Here is an 18,239-nt window from a genome sequence, read left to right on the forward strand (position 1 = left end):
TGTTGTTTGTTCTTCTCTTCTGTCTGCTTCCTTCCTTTCTATACTCCCCATAACCCCTTCCTGTTAGCTGCTTTCTCCTAATAAACACAACATAATGAATAAATTTAACGTGATACACTAAAACTGCTCAAACAATAAAGACACTGAAATTCCTATTCTCTGTGTCTAAGCAGCTGAAAAGGACAGGTTAAAAAAACATTTTTTAAAATAATAAATAAAACAAATGGATCAGCAGCTCATTTGAAAATACACCCCCAAGTAAAGCAACCAATCTTAACAACCGCCACCAACAATTTCAGCAGTTGTTGATTCACATTTTAACCCTTTATTGCCAACTGTATCACATTTGATACACCTAAAATTTCATGATTTTGATAGTAATTCAGAATTTTGACATTTCCTTTTGAAAAAAAAGATGGATGCAAGTCAACACATGGATCTGCAGGTTCCATGAGAGGAAAAAAAACTGGATTTAGCTAGGGTTATAGATACTAGAGTGCTTATTACTGTCAAAATTATCGCGTTAACGGGCGGTAATTAATTTTTTAAATTAATCACGTTAAAATATTTGACGCAATTAACGCACAAATGCCCCGCTCAAACAGATTAAAATGACAGCACAGTGAAAGGTGTACTTATTGTGTTTTTCGGAGTTTTGCCGCCCTGTGCTGGCGCTTGGGTGCGACTGATTTTATAGGCTTCAGCACCCATGAGCATTGTGTAAGTAATTATTGACATCAACAATAACGGGCTACTAGTTTATTTTTTGATTGAAAATTTTACAAATTTTATTAAAACGAAAACATGAAGATGGGTTTTAATATAAAATTTCAATAACTTGTACTAACATTTATCTTTTAAGAACTACAAGTCTTTCTATCCATGGATCGCTTTAACAGAATGTTAATAATGGTAATGCCATCTTGTTGATTTGTTATAATAAACAAATACAGTACTTACGTATGTTGAATGTGTATATCCATCTTGTGTCTTATCTTTCCATTCCAACAATAATTTACAGAAAAATATGGCATATTTTATAGATGGTTTGAACTGCGATTAATTACGATTAATTAATTTTTAAAATGTAATTAACTCGATTAAAAATTTTAATCGTTTGACACTCCTACCTATTACACATATTCATTTTGTCATTTCTTTTTACGAATTTGAAAAAAAGGTTTCATTAGGAACTTATTTTTGGAAATTTTGGGACTCTCTGATCATTGCTTCATGTTGCAGGTCTTTAAGGGTTAACCGTTCGCATCATTACACTCACATTTTTTTCCCTACCATCCCCCTCAATTCCTCTCACAACCATCTTTTTGACTGATAAATCTCCTGCGGTCAACCTCAGCCTTGAGCGATTGCCCTACAACAATTGTGTGGCTTCACAGCAGCCACTAAACGAATGAAACCCTCCCTCTTTAACCCCCATTGTGTTATTAAGTCAACAGGATAGATAGTGCATTGTGTGCCACCTTGTACAAGTGTAACTAAATCAGAGAGAGAGAATGAGTGTATATTGTCCGCACTTGTTAAGAGCACGCGCGTGTTTGTCAGCCACTATTTTGATTTATGTTTTCAGATCAGAATGTAGACCTTCAAATCAAAGGGAAAGCCCTCACAAGAGAAGAAAAGCAGGAATGACAAAGGCATTGATGGGTAGACAAGAGGAATAGAGGGCCTTTTAGAGGGTTTCATCTGATGGCTTAGCAAGGATCAAATACTTAGGGGAAAAGCCAAGAAAGCGTATCACATTGCCCGGAAACTTAGGAAGGAGTCAATAAGAATCACAGGAGTTGGCTTTAACCCTTCTTAGGGCAACCGTCAAACTCATTGACTCCCATTGATGATGCTAGACGCACAATCCATTTTGATTGGGGGAGGTTGGCAGTGAATGATCATTGTCAGTCTGCCGTCAATGGCACCGAAACGTATGCATTTGCATTCAGTGGGACGCTGTCATTGTCAATGCCACGTGGTTTTGCTTATTTTAAATGATTATTGATTATTGCTTTGACATCTACACTCTCTTTATTAGGTACACCGGTCCAACTGCTCGTTAACACTTAATTTCTAATCAGCCAGTCACATGGCGGCAACTCAGTGCATTTAGGCACGTAGACATGGTTTAAGACAATCTCCTGCAGTTCAAACCGAGCATCAGTATGGGGAAGAAAGGTGATATGAGTGACTTTGAACGTGGCATGGTTGTTGGTGCCAGAATGGCTGGTCTGAGTATTTCAGAAACTGCTGATCTACTAGGATTTTCACGCACAACCATCTCTAGGGTTTACAGAGAATTGTCCGAAAAAGAAAAAATATCCAGTGAGCGGCAGTTCTGTGGGCGGAAATGCCTTGTCGATGCCGTGTTGATGCCAGAGGTCAGAGGAGAATGGCCATACTGGTTCGAGCTGATAGAAAGGCAACAGTGACTCAAATAACCACCCGTTACAACCAAGGTAGGCAGAAGAGCATCTCTGAACGCACAGTACATCGAACTTTGAGGCAGATGGGCTACAGTAGCAGAAGACCACGCCGGGTGCCACTCCTTTCAGCTAAGAACAGGAAACTGAGGCTACAAACGCAGCTTCTGCTCTCACATCGGCTATGATTCCTGTAAATGATTGGCTCGACAAATCTTGCCTTCTACTAAACACAAGTAAAACTGTTTGTATGATGTTTACAAAGAAACCTTTGGACATCAAACATTCAGGCGTATTTTTGGGAGGACGGAAACTACAAATTGTCTCCGAATTCAAGTACCTTGAAGTTACACTTGATTCCACACTCTCTTTTGAAAGCCATATTATTTTACATTTTACATTTGTAACACTGTACAATTCAACTTGAATAATTTTAAACAAATAAGATCTTTTATAACACTTGGGGCTGCTAGAATGTTTCTACACTCAATGATTTTATCACACATTGAATACTGCATTACTTGTTGGCAACTGGCGGGTGTAAATACATGCAGTAAGATAGAATCACTCTACAAGAAATCGTTAAAGGTTTTTGCCAGAAAACCAATGTCATTCCATGTGTGTAACATTTTAAAAAAGTACTGCTTATTGAGCCTTGAGAATTTTAAAATTTTTAAAACTGCCTGTCTAATGTACAAGGTGTTACATGGATTTGCCCCACCTCCCATGTCGGACTTTCTAAAAAAAAAAAAAAAGGGCTCACAGAGGTTTCGGGACCAGGGCCTCCTCTAGAGGGGACTGTGAGGTTCCAATCAGAAAAACAGCCTTCGGTCACAGTTCTCTCTCTGTAAAGGACAGTAAAATCTGGAACAATTTACCACTCGCCATCAGGCAATGTCCCACAATACGAACTTTCAAAACTCAGCTCAAGCAGTGGTTGAAAGCAAATCAGTCTTGCAATCACTGACTTTTAAGTTCTTAGTAACGTATTGTATTGTGTTGTTTTATTGTAATCTTTTGTTATTTCTTTTCTTTTTGTATCTTTGTGTCAGCTGTTTAGGGACTATAGATGTAAATTAGCATATTCTTGCTACAATCTGGCATATTTACATATTTTTAAATGTTCATCAATGTGCACCGTCCCTATTAAATAAATAAATACATAAATAAAATTCAATTTTCTCAAGCTCATCGAAATTGGACAATAGAAGATTGGAAAAACGTTGCCTGGTCTTATGAATCTCAATTTCTGCTGCGACATTCTGATGGTACGGTCAGAATTTGGCGTCAACAACATTAAAAGCATGGCTCCATCCTGCCTTGTATCAACAGTTCAGCCTGGTGGTGGAGGTGGTGTAATGGTGTGGGGAATATTTTCTTGGCACTCTTTGGGCCCCTTGGTACCAATTGAGCATCGTTGGAACGCCACAGCCTACCTGAGTATTGTTGCTGACCATGTCCATCCCTTTATGACCACAGTGTACCCAACTTCTGATGGCTACTTTCAGCAGGATAATGCGCCATGTCATAAAGCTGGAATCATCTCAGACTGGTTTCTTGAACATGACAATGAGTTCGCTGTACTCAAATGGCCTCCACAGTCACCAGATCTCAATCCATTAGAGCATCTTTGGGATGTGGTGGAACGGGAGATTGGCATCATGGATGTGCAGCCGAAAAATCTGCACCAACTGTGTGATGCCATCATGTCAATATGGACCAAACTCTCTGAGGAATGCTTCCAGCACCTTGTTGAATCTATGCCACGAAGAATTGAGGCAGTTCTGAAGGCAAAAGGGGCTCCAACCTGTTACTAGCATGGTGTACCTAATAAAGTGGCCTGTGAGTGTATATTTGATCAACTGAAACAAAAGCCTAAATTTTGGGTTCATCTATAGTTTGCCTTTATTTAGAATTCACTTTGAAAGCTTTACTTTTGAATAAAACTGAGTGCTTCATCCACCACTGATTGACGGCTGTAGATGCCCAACCCATTTCAAATGGAGTTATAACTAGCTTATTTCTCAAGCGATTATTTTATCAATGTCAAAGTTTCTGTGATTTAGTCAGTGCCTGCCATTGATGGCTGTAAGACATCTGAGCCATTTGAAGTGGAAGGGTTGGCAGCGAATGAATGAACGTTCATTCACTGCCACCCTCCCACTTCAAATAGATTGGACATCTACTAGTGCTAAACTCATTCAAATTCACAGCGAAAGGATGTTTGCGCGTCTAGCATTGTCAGTTGCACTGAAAAAGTTACAGCAAGGCTGAGAATGAAAAGTGGTATTTTCCATGTTGCGGAATGGATTTTGCAGTGTGGTATTTTTTTTTGCCATGTGGCATTTTGTTTGTCATGTGGCAAAATGGATTTTGCCATGTGGCATTTTTTTGCCATCTGCCAAAATTGATTTTGCCATGTGGCATTTGTTTTGCCATGTGTCAAAATCAATTTTGCCATGTGGCAATTTTTTTGCCATGAGGCAAAATGTATTTTGATATGTGGCGATTTTTTTTTTGGTATGTGGCAAAATGGATGCGCTATAGTGTAAAGTGTATGGTCAAAAATCACAACCAAACATGTTTTTCTGCCATTCAAAATAAATGGAAAATTTGGACGTGCAAAGCCGTTAATGGCATAGCCTTACTTGAGTGCCAATGCGCTCTAATTGTATGTGTATAGTCAAAATCACAGCCACACATTTTCCTGCCATTTAAAATGAATGGAAAATCTGGACGTGCATAGCCGTCAATAGCATGGACGTGCATGGCCTGCAAAAACGCCATATTCCCCAAAAAACTGCCACAAACCAAAATCCATTTTGCCACATACCAATGAAAAATGCCACATGTCAAAATACTTTTTGCCACATGGCAAAATTAGTTTTGCCACATAGCAAAAAAAATGTCACAGGGCAAAATCAATTTTGCCACATGGCAAAAAATGTGATATGGCAAAAAAAATGCCACATGGAAAAATCCATTTTGTCCATGTGGCAAAAAAAATAAAATAAATAAATGCCACATGGCCAAGAAAAAATGCCACATGGCAAAATCCATTTTGTCCACGTGGCATTAAAAAAAAAAAAAAAAATGCCACATGGCCAAGAAAAAATGCCACATGGCAAAATCCATTTTGCCACATGGCAAAAAAATGTCACATGGCAAAATCATTTTTGCCACATGGCAAAAAAATAATGCCACATGGCAAAATCCATTTTGCCACATGGCAAAACAAAAATGCCACATGGCGAAATCCATTATGCCCCATGGCAAAAAAAAAAAATGCCACATTGCAAAAAAAAAAAAAGCCACATGGTAAAATCCATTTTTCCACATGGCAAAAAAAAAAATGCCACATGGCAAAAAAAAAAAAAAAAATGCCACATGGCGAAATCCATTTTGTCACATGGCAAAAAAAAAAAAAAATGCCACATGGCAAAATCCATTTTGCCACATGGCAAAAAAATGCCACGTTGCAAAATCCATTTTGCCACATGGCAAAAAAATAATGCCACATGGCAAAAAAAAATGCTACATGGCAAAATCTATTTTGCCAAATGGCAAAAAAAAAAAAAAAAAAAAAAAGCCACATGGCAAAATCCATTTTGCCACATGGCAAATATCCCTTTTGGTTCTCACTCTCTCTCAAAAGTCAATTGCCACAGTCACAAAGAGCCACGCCAAAAGACACCGTGGGGCTCTGGAGCCACAGGTTACTTAAAAACCCCTGTAAAAGAGTTAATTAGAATGCTGGAAGAAGTGAAAAACACAATTATCTGGACAGAATTCCACATATGCATGCCAAAACAACATGTGGAAGACCCAACTTTAATCAAACAACTAAACAACGCTTGATTATACAGATTGAAGCTGATTAAACATATTGCAGAAAGTCACGTTCAGTACAGTTTTGAACAACTTCTTTCCTGTTCTTGCTCTCTCAACAGGTGTACGTGAACGGGGAATGGGTGACCAATATCGGAGAGGGCGGTAGTTTCGGAGAGCTGGCCCTCATCTACGGGACTCCCCGAGCTGCCACCGTCAAAGCCAAGACTGATCTTAAACTGTGGGGGATTGACCGAGACAGCTACCGTCGCATCCTAATGGTAACGCAGTTTTTAAAGTTGTCATCAAATGTTCAGAGCCAAATTGGTTTCCTTTCCCTTGGAGAACGACGCCACCCGAGTGACGTGTTTTTTTGAGGTCCGTTTGTTATTATTAATTAAGGTTAGTTTATTCAACTGGAGTGTGCGCTCTTCATAGCGCGGCTCTCACTGACTCAGTAAAAGTTTGCTTATCTGGTCGCGTCAGTGCCGGTCCAACACTTGCCAGACTGAACGCAAATTATGTGGAAAAGTAATAGCAGCTGTAATGACTTCATTTTTTTGCCACCTGGAGGCACCGAGAGTTGTACAGTATACGCTTTCTGTACTTGGGCCTTTGTTTCCGGGTGGCCTGTTAGGCTGAAATAATAAAATGATCTCAAATGGATACTAATTTTGTGGAATTTTGCAATTTAATCACCTTTTTTTTTTAAATCTAATTATACTGTCGGATGAAGGTGGAAGCGGGGACATGACAGGTTGTGACCTTGCTTCTGTATGGGAGGTTTTGTGGTTCAGATGTTTATCAGACTTCCTCTAAATTTTGGCCACTGAAATCCATTTGTGTAAAAATCTTGGTACACTGTAAAAAAAAAAAAATAAAAAAATGCTAATTTAAAGGGATTACTCATTTAAAATAGTTTTTCTACTCCATGCATGCTCTACCAATGCCCTACACTGCAAAAACACACCTCCTTAAAACTAGTTACCGTAATTTTCGGTCTATAAGCTGCTACTTTTTTCCTTCATTTTGCATCCTGCGGCTTATAGTCCAGTGCGGCTTATTTGTGGATTTATTTGGGTTTATAGGCAACACATCCCTCCTAGCATGCATTGCAGTGCTACGGATGTAAATAACAATCAAACTTCATGTTCTGTACTAATTATTTATTCTGTTACTGTTCCAGTTTCATTAATTGCTTGTTATGGTATTTTGTAACACTTTATTTGAAAGTGGCGTCATAAGACGGTTATTATTATGACATGACACTATCATGGGCATGACTGAATGCTTACGACAGATGTCATAAAGTGTCATCCGGCAAATGAAGTTACTAAATCCATTTATGTCCAGCTCAGATCTTTTTCATCCATTCAAAAGTGAAATAATTTACCGGATGACACTAAATGATATCTGTTATAAGTATTCATTAATGCTCATGACAGTGTCATGTCATAATTACGATTGTCTAATGACTGTCTTAAGGTGCCACTGTCACATAAATTGTTAACTGAATAAATAATTAGCACAGAACCTGAATTTTGATTGTTATTTACATCTGTGGCACTGCAATGCATGTTGGACAACAACAGTGTTGACAGCAGGCGGCAGCAGAGGTTGACTGTCTCGCCCAAGGGAGCAGTGATAGCCAAATGAAGCTTCTTGAAGCAATGAAGCTTTGAAGCCAATTGGTTCAAAGCTTCATAGTGGTTCATTTGGTCTTATGACAGTCGTATGATGCCGCAGTCAAATGAAGTGTTACCGGTTAATATACAGTGCCTTGCAAAAGTATTCGGCCCCCTTGAATCTTGCAACCTTTCGCCACATTTCAGGCTTCAAGCATAAAGATATGAAATTTAATTTTTTTGTCAAGAATCAACAACAAGTGGGACACAATCGTGAAGTGGAACAACATTTATTGGATAATTTAGACTTTTTTAACAAATAAAAAACTGAAAAAGTGGGGCGTGCAATATTATTCGGCCCCTTTACTTTCAGTGCAACAAACTCACTCCAGAAGTTCAGTGAGGATCTCTGAATGATCCAATGTTGTCCTAAATGACCGATAATGATAAATAGAATCCACCTGTGTGTAATCAAGTCTCCGTATAAATGCACCCGCTCTGTGATAGTCTCAGGGTTCTGTTTAAAGTGCAGAGAGCATTATGAAAACAAGGAACACACCAGGCAGGTCCGAGATACTGTTGTGGAGAAGTTTAAAGCCGGATTTGGATACAAAAAGATTTCCCAAGCTTTAAACATCTCAAGGAGCACTGTGCAAGCCATCATATTGAAATGGAAGGAGCATCAGACCACTGCAAATCTACCAAGACCCGGCCGTCCGTCCAAACTTTCTTCTCAAACAAGGAGAAAACTGATCAGAGATGCAGCCAAGAGGCCCATGATCACTCTGGATGAACTGCAGAGATCTACAGCTGAGGTGGGAGAGTCTGTCCATAGGACAACAATCAGTCGTACACTGCACAAATCTGGCCTTTATGGAAGAGTGGCAAGAAGAAAGCCATTTCTCAAAGATATCCATAAAAAGTCTTGTTTAAAGTTTGCCACAAGCCACCTGGGAGACACACCAGACATGTGGAAGAAGGTGCTCTGGTCAGATGAAACCAAAATTGCACTTTTGGGCCACAATGCAAAACGATATGTTTGGCGTAAAAGCAACACAGCTCATCACCCTGAACACACCATCCCCACTGTCAAACATGGTGGTGGCAGCATCATGGTTTGGGCCTGCTTTTCTTCAGCAGGGACAGGGAAGATGGTTAAAATTGACGGGAAGATGGATGCAGCCAAATACAGGAACATTCTGGAAGAAAACCTGTTGGTATCTGCACAAGACCTGAGACTGGGACGGAGATTTATCTTCCAACAGGACAATGATCCAAAACATAAAGCCAAATCTACAATGGAATGGTTCAAAAATAAACGTATCCAGGTGTTAGAATGGCCAAGTCAAAGTCCAGACCTGAATCCAGTCGAGAATCTGTGGAAAGAGCTGAAGACTGCTGTTCACAAACACTCTCCATCCAACCTCACTGAGCTCGAGCTGTTTTGCAAGGAAGAATGGGCAAGAATGTCAGTCTCTCGATGTGCAAAACTGATAGAAACATACCCCAAGCGACTTGCAGCTGTAATTGGAGCAAAAGGTGGCGCTACAAAGTATTAACGCAAGGGGGCCGAATAATATTGCACGCCCCACTTTTCAGTTTTTTATTTGTTAAAAAAGTTTAAATTATCCAATAAATTTTGTTCCACTTCACGATTGTGTCCCACTTGTTGTTGATTCTAAACAAAAAATTAAAATTTTATATCTTTATGTTTGAAGCCTGAAATGGCTGCAGGGTTCAAGGGGGCCGAATACTTTTGCAAGGCACTGTAAGCAAGTTGCCCTGTCCCACCGTGTATTATATATGACTAATTTTAATATATTCAATATAATAAAGTGAATATTTTGAGAAATTTTGACTGTTTGGCTGCCACTGACAGAGCTAGATGTCCAATTTGTTTGAACAGTCCCTAACATATTGGACGTCTATAGCCGTCAAAAGCACTTCAACATGATCGCAATCAGCACGATTTTTCATGACCTAAACACTCACTTTCCTTTTTTTGGATTGATGTTGCAACTCTTACACTGGCGGAGAAGCAAGGTGTCTTTTTAGGTTTAGACTTGTCAAGATGTTCATGGAGGGGGAAATCCCCGGCCCGCCTGGTGGGTGGGAAGGGCCACACACGCACACACACAAGAAGCGCAGATCAAACACCCTTCATTCTTATGACCACATAAAAGCACCTGCACAGTGATTATTATTTTTCTTCCATATTCCACGGCACTGATTGTGTCATTATAGCGGGGTAAGAATCATAGGCCCCTTTTGTGAACTTTGGAAAAGTTCCATATATGGTAAGACTTAATGACAAGCGAGATGTAATAAAAGATAGAGCCATTTTTAGCATGTTTTATGAGCTGCGTTAAAAAAATTAATTTTCCATTGTGAATGATAGAAACACTCCCTGTCATTAAGAAATACCACAAATGTATCTTATGTCAACAAACGCACAGTACAAAGAAAATATTCAGTATAATAAAGTATGATCCATATCATTCAAGGTTATTTATGCAGTGGTGTATTGGTTGATCTGTGCATCTCACTCCTGTTCTGTGTTATAGGGCAGCACTCTGAGGAAGCGTAAGATGTATGAAGAGTTCCTCAGCAAGGTTTCCATCCTTGGTAAGTGTGTTAAGTATTATGCGTGTACACACTATATCATGTAATGTAGCCGCGGAATGCATTACATGTTTTCCTTAGCCGCAGTGTGAATCCATCTGCACGTGTCGGCTGCATTAATGTCACAGTCCAGAGGGCAACCAATGAAATACAGCTCTGCTGTGCTTACTAGTACACAACCAGCCATGCTTATTTATGGGGAGGAAGAATAAGGGTGACTAGAAGACAGTACCTTGTGTGAACGGTTAACGAATATACAGTGTATCACAAAAGTGAGTGCACCCGTCACATTTCTGCAGATATTTACAGTGGGGCAAATAAAAATTTAGTCAACCAATAATTGTGCAAGTTCTCCCACTTGAAAATATTAGAGTGGCCTGTAATTGTCAACATGGGTAAACCTCAACCATGAGACAGAATGTGGAAAAAAAACCCATAGAAAATCACATTGTTTGATTTTTAAAGAATTTATTTGCAAATAATGGTAAAAAATAAGTATTTGGTCAATACCAAAAGTTCATCTCAATACTTTGTTATGTACACTTTATTGGCAATAACCGAGGCCAAACGTTTTCTGTAACTCTTCACAAGCTTTTCACACACTATTGCTGGTATTTTGGCCCATTCCTCCATGCAGATCTCTTCTAGAGCAGTGAGGTTTTGGGGCTGTTGTTGGGCAACATGGACTTTCAACTCCCTCCACAGATTTTCTATGGGGTTGAGATCTGGAGACTGGCTAGGCCACTCCAGGACCTTGAAATGCTTCTTACGAAGCCACTCCTTTGTTGCCCTGGCTGTGTGTTTGGGATCACTGTCATGCTGAAAGACCCAGCTATGCCCTTGCTGATGGAAGGAGATTTTCACTCAAAATCTCTTGATACATAGCCCCATTCATTCTTTCCTTTACACAGATCAGTCGTCCTGGTCCCTTTGCAGAAAAACAGCCCCAAAGCATGATGTTCCCACCCCCATGCTTCACAGTGGGTATGGTGTTCTTCGGATGCAATTCAGTATTCTTTCTCCTCCAAACACGAGAACCTGTGATTCTACCAAACTGTTCTATTTTGGTTTCATCTGACCATAACACATTCTCCCAGTCCTCTTCTGGATCATCCAAATGCTCTCTAGTGAACTGCAGAGGGGCCTGGACGTGTACTGGCTTCAGCAGTGGGACACGTCTGGCAGTGCAGGATTTGAGTCCCTGGCGGCGCATTGTGTTACTGATAGTAGCCTTTGTTACTGTGGTTCCAGCTCTCTGTAGGTCATTCACTAGGTCCCCCCGCGTGGTTCTGGGATTTTTGCTCACCGTTCTTGTTATCATTTTGACGCCACGGGGTGAGATCTTGCATGGAGCCCCAGATCAAGGGAGATTATCAGTGGTCTTGTATGTCTTCCATTTTCCAATAATTGCTCCCACAGTTGATACCAAGTTTTACCAAGCATTTTACCTATTGCAGATTCAGGCTTCCCAGCCTGGTGCAGGTCTACAGTTTTGTCTCTGGTGTCCTTCGACAGCTCTTTGGTCTTGGCCATAGTGGAGTTTGGAGTGTGACTGACTGAGGTTGTGGACAGGTCTTTTATACCGATAATGAGTTAAAACAGGTGCCATTAATACAGGTAACGAGTGGAGCCTCATTAGAAGAAGTTAGACCTCTTTGACAGCCTGAAATTTTGCTTTTTTGTAGGTGACCAAATACTTATTTTCCACTCAAATTTGGAAATAATTCTTTAAAAATCAAACAATATGATTTTCTGAGTTTATTTTTCCACATTCTGTCTCTCATGGTTGAGGTTTACCCATTTTGACAATTACAGGCCTCTCTAATCTTTTCAAGTAGGAGAACTTGCAAAATTGGTGGTTGACTAAATACTTATTTGCCCCACTGTAAGTATATATTTTCATGGGACAACACTGCCAAAATGACACTTTGACACAATGAAAAGTAGTCTGTGTGCAGCTTATATAATAGAGGTCATTTATTTTCCCCTCAAAATAACTCAAAATATATCCATTAATATCTAAACCCCTGGCAACAAAAGTGAGTACACCGCATGGGAACTATGTACATTTAAATTGAGTACTGCTTGTCATTTTCCCTCCAAAATATCATGTGACTCATTACAGGAGTGCTGTCAGCATTGCTGCAGCTTTATATCTTTGTGTTCCCCCCAAAAAAAGAAAAAAAAAAAAAAACAATCGCACGTCCTGCATTGGATCTATTGCACATGCACACATCGCGTTGCAAACGATATATCCAGTCTTTACCATTGGAATTTGGGTAATACAACCCCTAGCAAAATGTATGGAATCACCAGTCTCTGATGAGCACTCACTCAGACATTTTATCAGAACGAACTCAGATAAAAAAAAAACAAATTAAAACTAGGCCTGCAAGCAGGACTGAACGGGCCCTCGCAATCTAGCGCAACTCGGACGTCACGCAACTCGGACTGTGTGCAGGTCAGGGTGGTGGCAGATCCTCCTCTCTAATCATCTCATTAGAACCTAACATGCTCGAAAGTCGCCTATTTACATTCCCACACCCAAGAGATAAAAACCCCTATTGGAGAGAGTACTACAAAAAAGGAGCCACTACTGAGCTGTGCAGCCAAGCCCTTATTCAAAACCAAAATTAATCTTCTAACTGGGCCAATTCGACCAAGTGTGCCAACTATTGTGGCTCTATAAGCTCCCTGAGTCTCTGAAAAAAAATATTTCCTTTAAATGGCGAACAAAGGGTCGTCACGGCAACAGACAGAGACACGTGGACATGGGCCGTAAAAAAGTATTTTAATAGGTCTTGAAACTACAATGACCAACATGAAAAGAACTGGACGTGTTTTGGAAAAGCGAGTGACTTTCTATCGCCACTAGTTGGCGCTGTAGGGTTGATGCAAATGACCCCTACAAGGCCCTTCAGGGTATGACTCTCAACAAGCACGGGAAGTTTGGCACAGATATCTTGTATATCTGCCGAGTTATGACTGTTCAAAGTTTTTGGAGAGAAAAATTGTTGACAGTCATTTTCACTTTCCTGTTTGGACCCCTCCGCTTCAACGAAACTTCAATATTTTTCATCAGGCACCTGAAGACAGGTCTTAAGGCTTCCCTTATGCAGGTTTGAGGTAGATTGGTTTTTTCCCTTTAGAGGAGGAGTGTGTCCCGTAAAAAAGGGCATTTCCTGTTTGCACTAGGAGGCGCCAGGCACAAATGGTAAATTTTCAATCCAGTCCTGCTCAGGCTGGTATACCTCACACACATGCCAGATTTAAAATAGATTTAACGTTGTATGAGGGAGTTATCAGTCATTTTCCGAATTCGGTGTTTTGGCGAAAAAATGGAAGAATTTGGCGCCCCGCCCAGGTCAGGCCCGTGAATGAAAACACACCATTTTTATAACTTAAGATTTCATATGCCTCATGAACAGTCTCACCAATTTTGAGAATGATCAAACTAATTCCCTAGGTGCCAAGGTGTAAAATGTGCACACTGTAAATCGATAAAAAGTTCACATTCAATCCAAAATACCCGATTTCCTGTAGGATTTGGAATGTGTGTGCAAGAGACATTTTGGAGCAGTTCTGCACAAAGTTTTGACTCTCCAAATTTCATCATTCTATGTTACAAAAACCTAAATGGAGAGGCCTTTTTGAAAATTTCAAGGGGGCGCCACTGAGCCATTTTGTTAAATTGTTTCGTAACGTTGCAAGATTATCGAACGTTATCCAAAGCCACATGTATGTGCAAATTTTGGTGAGTTTTTATGCATATTCAAGCCTCCAAATGTAAACTCTTACTGTGAACCCATGAAAATTTCACATTCGATCCAAAATACCTGATTTCCTGTTGGATTTGGAATATGGGTGCAAGAGACTTTTTGGAGCAGTTTTGCATAAGGTATCTACTCCCCAAATTTCCTTGCTCTATGTTGAAAAAACCCAATAGGAAAGGCCTTTTTTAAAACTTCTTTCTGTCGCCACTAGTTGGCACTGTAGAGTTGATGCAAATGACCCCTACAAGAACCTTCAGGGTATGACTCTCAACAAACACGGAAAGTTTGGCGCAGATATGTTGCATATCTGCCGAGTTATGACTGTTCAACATTTTTGGCGAGACAAATTGTTGACGGTCATTTTCACTTGCAGTTTGGACCTCTCCGCTTCAACGAAACCTCAATATTTTTCATCAGGGACCTGAACACATGTCTTGAGGCTCCCCTGAAACAGGTTTGAGGTCAATAGATTTTTTTCCCTTGGAGGAGGAGCCTGTCTCGTAAAGAAGGCCATTTCCTGTTCCCACTAGGGGGCGCCAGGCCTAATAGGTAATATTTCAATGCAGTCGTGTTCAGGCTGGGATATCTCATATACATGCTAGAAATGAAAAAGATTGAACGTTGGATCACGGAGTTTTTAATCATTTTCTGAATTTGGTATTTTGCCCAAAAATGGCCGACTTTGGGACCACGCCCAGGCCAGACCCTTGAATGAAAACACACCATTTTGAAAACTTAAGATCTCATAGGTCTCCTGAATAGTCTGACCAATTTTGAAGACGATCCAACTTTATCCTTCAGCGACAAGGTCTCAAATGTAAATCGATAAAATTTCGCATTTGACCCAAAATTTCCGGCTTCCTGTTGGGTTTGGAATATGGGTGCAAGAGACTTTTTGGAGCAGTTTTGCACAATGTATCGACTCGCCAAATTTCATCGTTCTACGTTGAAAAAACCTAATAGGAAAGGCCTTTTTGAAAATTTCAAGGGGGCGCCACTGAGCCATTTTGTTAAATTTTTTTGTAGATTATCAAAATTTACGCAAAGTTGCATGTATGTGCAAATTTTGGTGAGTTTTCGTGCATGTTCAGGCCTCCAAATGTAAACTCCAACTGTGAACCGATAAAAATTTCACATTTGATCCAAAATATCAGATTTCCTGTTGGATTTGGAATATGGGTGCAAGAGGCTTTTTTGAACAGTTAGGCATAAGGTATCTACTCCCCAAATTTCATTGCTCTACGTTGAAAACCTGAGAGGAGAGGCCTTTTTGAAAATTTTAAGGGTCAAGGGGGCGCCACTGAGCCATTTTTTGACATTTTTTCAAAACGACACAAGATTATCGAATTTTACGCAAAGCCGCACGTATGTGCAAATTTTGGTGACTTTTCGTGCATGTTCAGGCCTCCAAATTGGCCATTTTCATTTGCCCTGAAAAAAGAATAATAATAATAATAATAATAATAATAATCCTTTGCAAAACAATAGGGCCTTCGCACGTCTAGTGCTCGGGCCCTAAAAATAATGAATTTAAGACGATGTTTTTTTGCATTGAAATAAGACTGAAAAAGTGGGGATCGTCTTATATTTGCAGTCTAGACATTATACCCATTCACGACGCTAGATGGCGCCAGATATCATTGAAGCGATGTTCTGTCATGACAGATCTCAGCTACTTTCAAGTTTAACCAGTTTGCATTATTTTATTACAATGTTTTTCCTTATTCAGATTTGTTTCAAGACTTCAGTTACAGTTAGACGTCACTTTGATGGTTAATGCAGTTATTGCAATTTTGTTGTTTTATCACAACAGATTGATTTATTTACATTTCAAAAACCAGAAGCCATTCATTTACAAATGTGATTGCCCTTTAGTTTACATATTTAAATGTTCAGATATTAAGATTTGAATGAGGCAAAATAACATGCTTTTTCTCTCTAATATATTTTTACAACCATTTGTTTCAGATGTACTGTAATTATTTTCTGCATAAAAAATAAGTTGGTGTTCAAAAAGTCTTTTTTCAAGCTTGAGTTTTGAAAAAGAGGGGATCGTCTTATAATCAGGGCCGTCTTATATTCGGGCTAATACAGTAGTTCAAAAGTGCAACTCTTTAGCATTCAGAAATACTAAAAGAAAGGAATAAAAAACATTGTGGTGGTCAGTAAATGTTACTTTTATCGAACAAGTGCAGGGAAATATATATAGTATCACTCCAATCTGAGGGGAAAAAAATTGAATCATGAGAAACAAACAAAGAAATAACAATCAAAACAACATGATGCTGGAACTTTGTTTGGTGCTGTTGCAGTGAGCTTTACAAAGATGACTGCCTGAAGAAAACATCAAAATTCCCTCAGTCCTTGATGATATGTGGCTGCAGGTCAGGCAAAGGCACTGGGGAGATGGCTGTGGTTAAATCTTCAATAGATGCACAAGTTTACATTGAAATTTTAGACAGCTTTCTTATCCCTTCAATTGAAAATATGTTTGTCATTTCCCAAAATGACAATGTCCAATGCAGATTCTTGACTCTTGACACCTTGTCCAATGCAGATTCTTGACACTTGACGAGGTGATGATGTTGGAACTTTTGTTTGGTGCCGTTCCAGTGAGATTTACAAAGATGACTGCCTGAAGAAAACATCAAAAGTCCTTGATGATATGGGGCTGCATGTCAGGCAAAGGCACTGGGGTTAAATCTTCAATAAATGCACAAGTTTACATTGAAATTTTAGAAAGCTTTATTATCCCTTCAATTGAAAATATGTCATTTTCCAAGATGACAATGCATCATGCCACAGAGCTAAAACTGTTAATGCATTCCTCGGAGAAAGACTCATCCAGTCAATGTCATGGCCTGCAAATAGCCCAGATCTCCACCCGATTGAAAACCTGTGGTGGAAATTGAAAAAAATGGTCCACAGCAAGGGTCCGACCTGCAAGGATTATCTGGCAACTGCAATCAAAGAGAGTTGGCACCAAATTGATGGAGAATACTCATCAAGTCCATGCCTCAGTGACTGCAAGCTGTCATAAAAACCAGAGGTGGTGCTACTAAATACTAGAGGTGTATTTTGATTAGGGTTGTTCCGATCATGTTATTTTGCTCCCGATCCCGATCGTTTTAGTTTGAGTATCTGCCGATCCCGATATTTCCCGATCTGATTGCTTTTTTATGTGCTCCCGATTCAATTCCAATCATTCCCAATAATTTTTCCCGATCATATACATTTTGGCAATGCATTAAGAAAAAAATGAATAAAACTAGGAAGACTATATACATTCAGCATACAGTACATAAGTACTGTATCTGTTTATTATGACAATAAATCCTCAAGATGACATTTACATTTATTAACATTCTTTCTGTGAGAGGGATCCAAGGATAGAAAGACTTGTAATTCTTAAAGGATAAATGTGACTTTGTATATTGTGACTAAATATTGCCATTTAGTGTATTTGTTGAGCTTTCAGTAAATGATACTGTAGCCATTTAACTTCTGCCCAAATGCATGATGGGAAGTGCAACCATGACTGTGCGTCGTGGTACCAATTGATATATCTTCTCTGCGTTGGGCAATAACATAGGGAAGGGGTGGGCATTACGTCGATCGCGATCGACCAGTCGATCGCAACGCTAGTGTGGGTAGCTCGCAGCATCAAAAAAAAATTTTTTTTTTTTAATGTACATAGTTAATTATGTTATGTGAGCAAACATAATTTACCGTCCATTTTTTATTTATATTTTTTTAAATGTACACAGTTATTTGTGTTTTGTGAGCAACATAACCTCATATGTTGCTCACAAAGCATAATTACTGTAACTGTACATTTAAATTTTTTTCTTTTTTTTAGTTCACCCTCCTCTCTTAAGGTAGATCGAGGGAGGTTGTCTCATTTAAAAGTAGATCTTGGAGCAAAAAACTTTGAGCACCCCTGACATAGGGTGTTAAGAAAA

The 18,239-nt window shown here is 39.4% G+C and overlaps 1 protein-coding gene across 3 annotated transcripts in view; it reads left to right on the forward strand.

Annotated features, from left to right (window-relative positions):
* prkar1b (protein kinase, cAMP-dependent, regulatory, type I, beta) overlaps window positions 1-18,239 on the forward strand; it is a 163,805-nt gene that overhangs the window by 120,539 nt on the left and 25,027 nt on the right. For all 3 annotated transcript variants that reach the window (XM_057860739.1, XM_057860741.1, XM_057860740.1), the window contains 2 exons: window positions 6,380-6,538; window positions 10,447-10,507. In XM_057860739.1, the coding sequence (XP_057716722.1) occupies window positions 6,380-6,538; window positions 10,447-10,507 (220 nt within the window). The remainder of the gene's footprint in view (window positions 1-6,379; window positions 6,539-10,446; window positions 10,508-18,239) is intronic.

The sequence above is a fragment of the Corythoichthys intestinalis genome, chromosome 16 (genome assembly GCF_030265065.1).
Source record: "Corythoichthys intestinalis isolate RoL2023-P3 chromosome 16, ASM3026506v1, whole genome shotgun sequence".
Lineage (NCBI taxonomy): Eukaryota > Metazoa > Chordata > Actinopteri > Syngnathiformes > Syngnathidae > Corythoichthys > Corythoichthys intestinalis.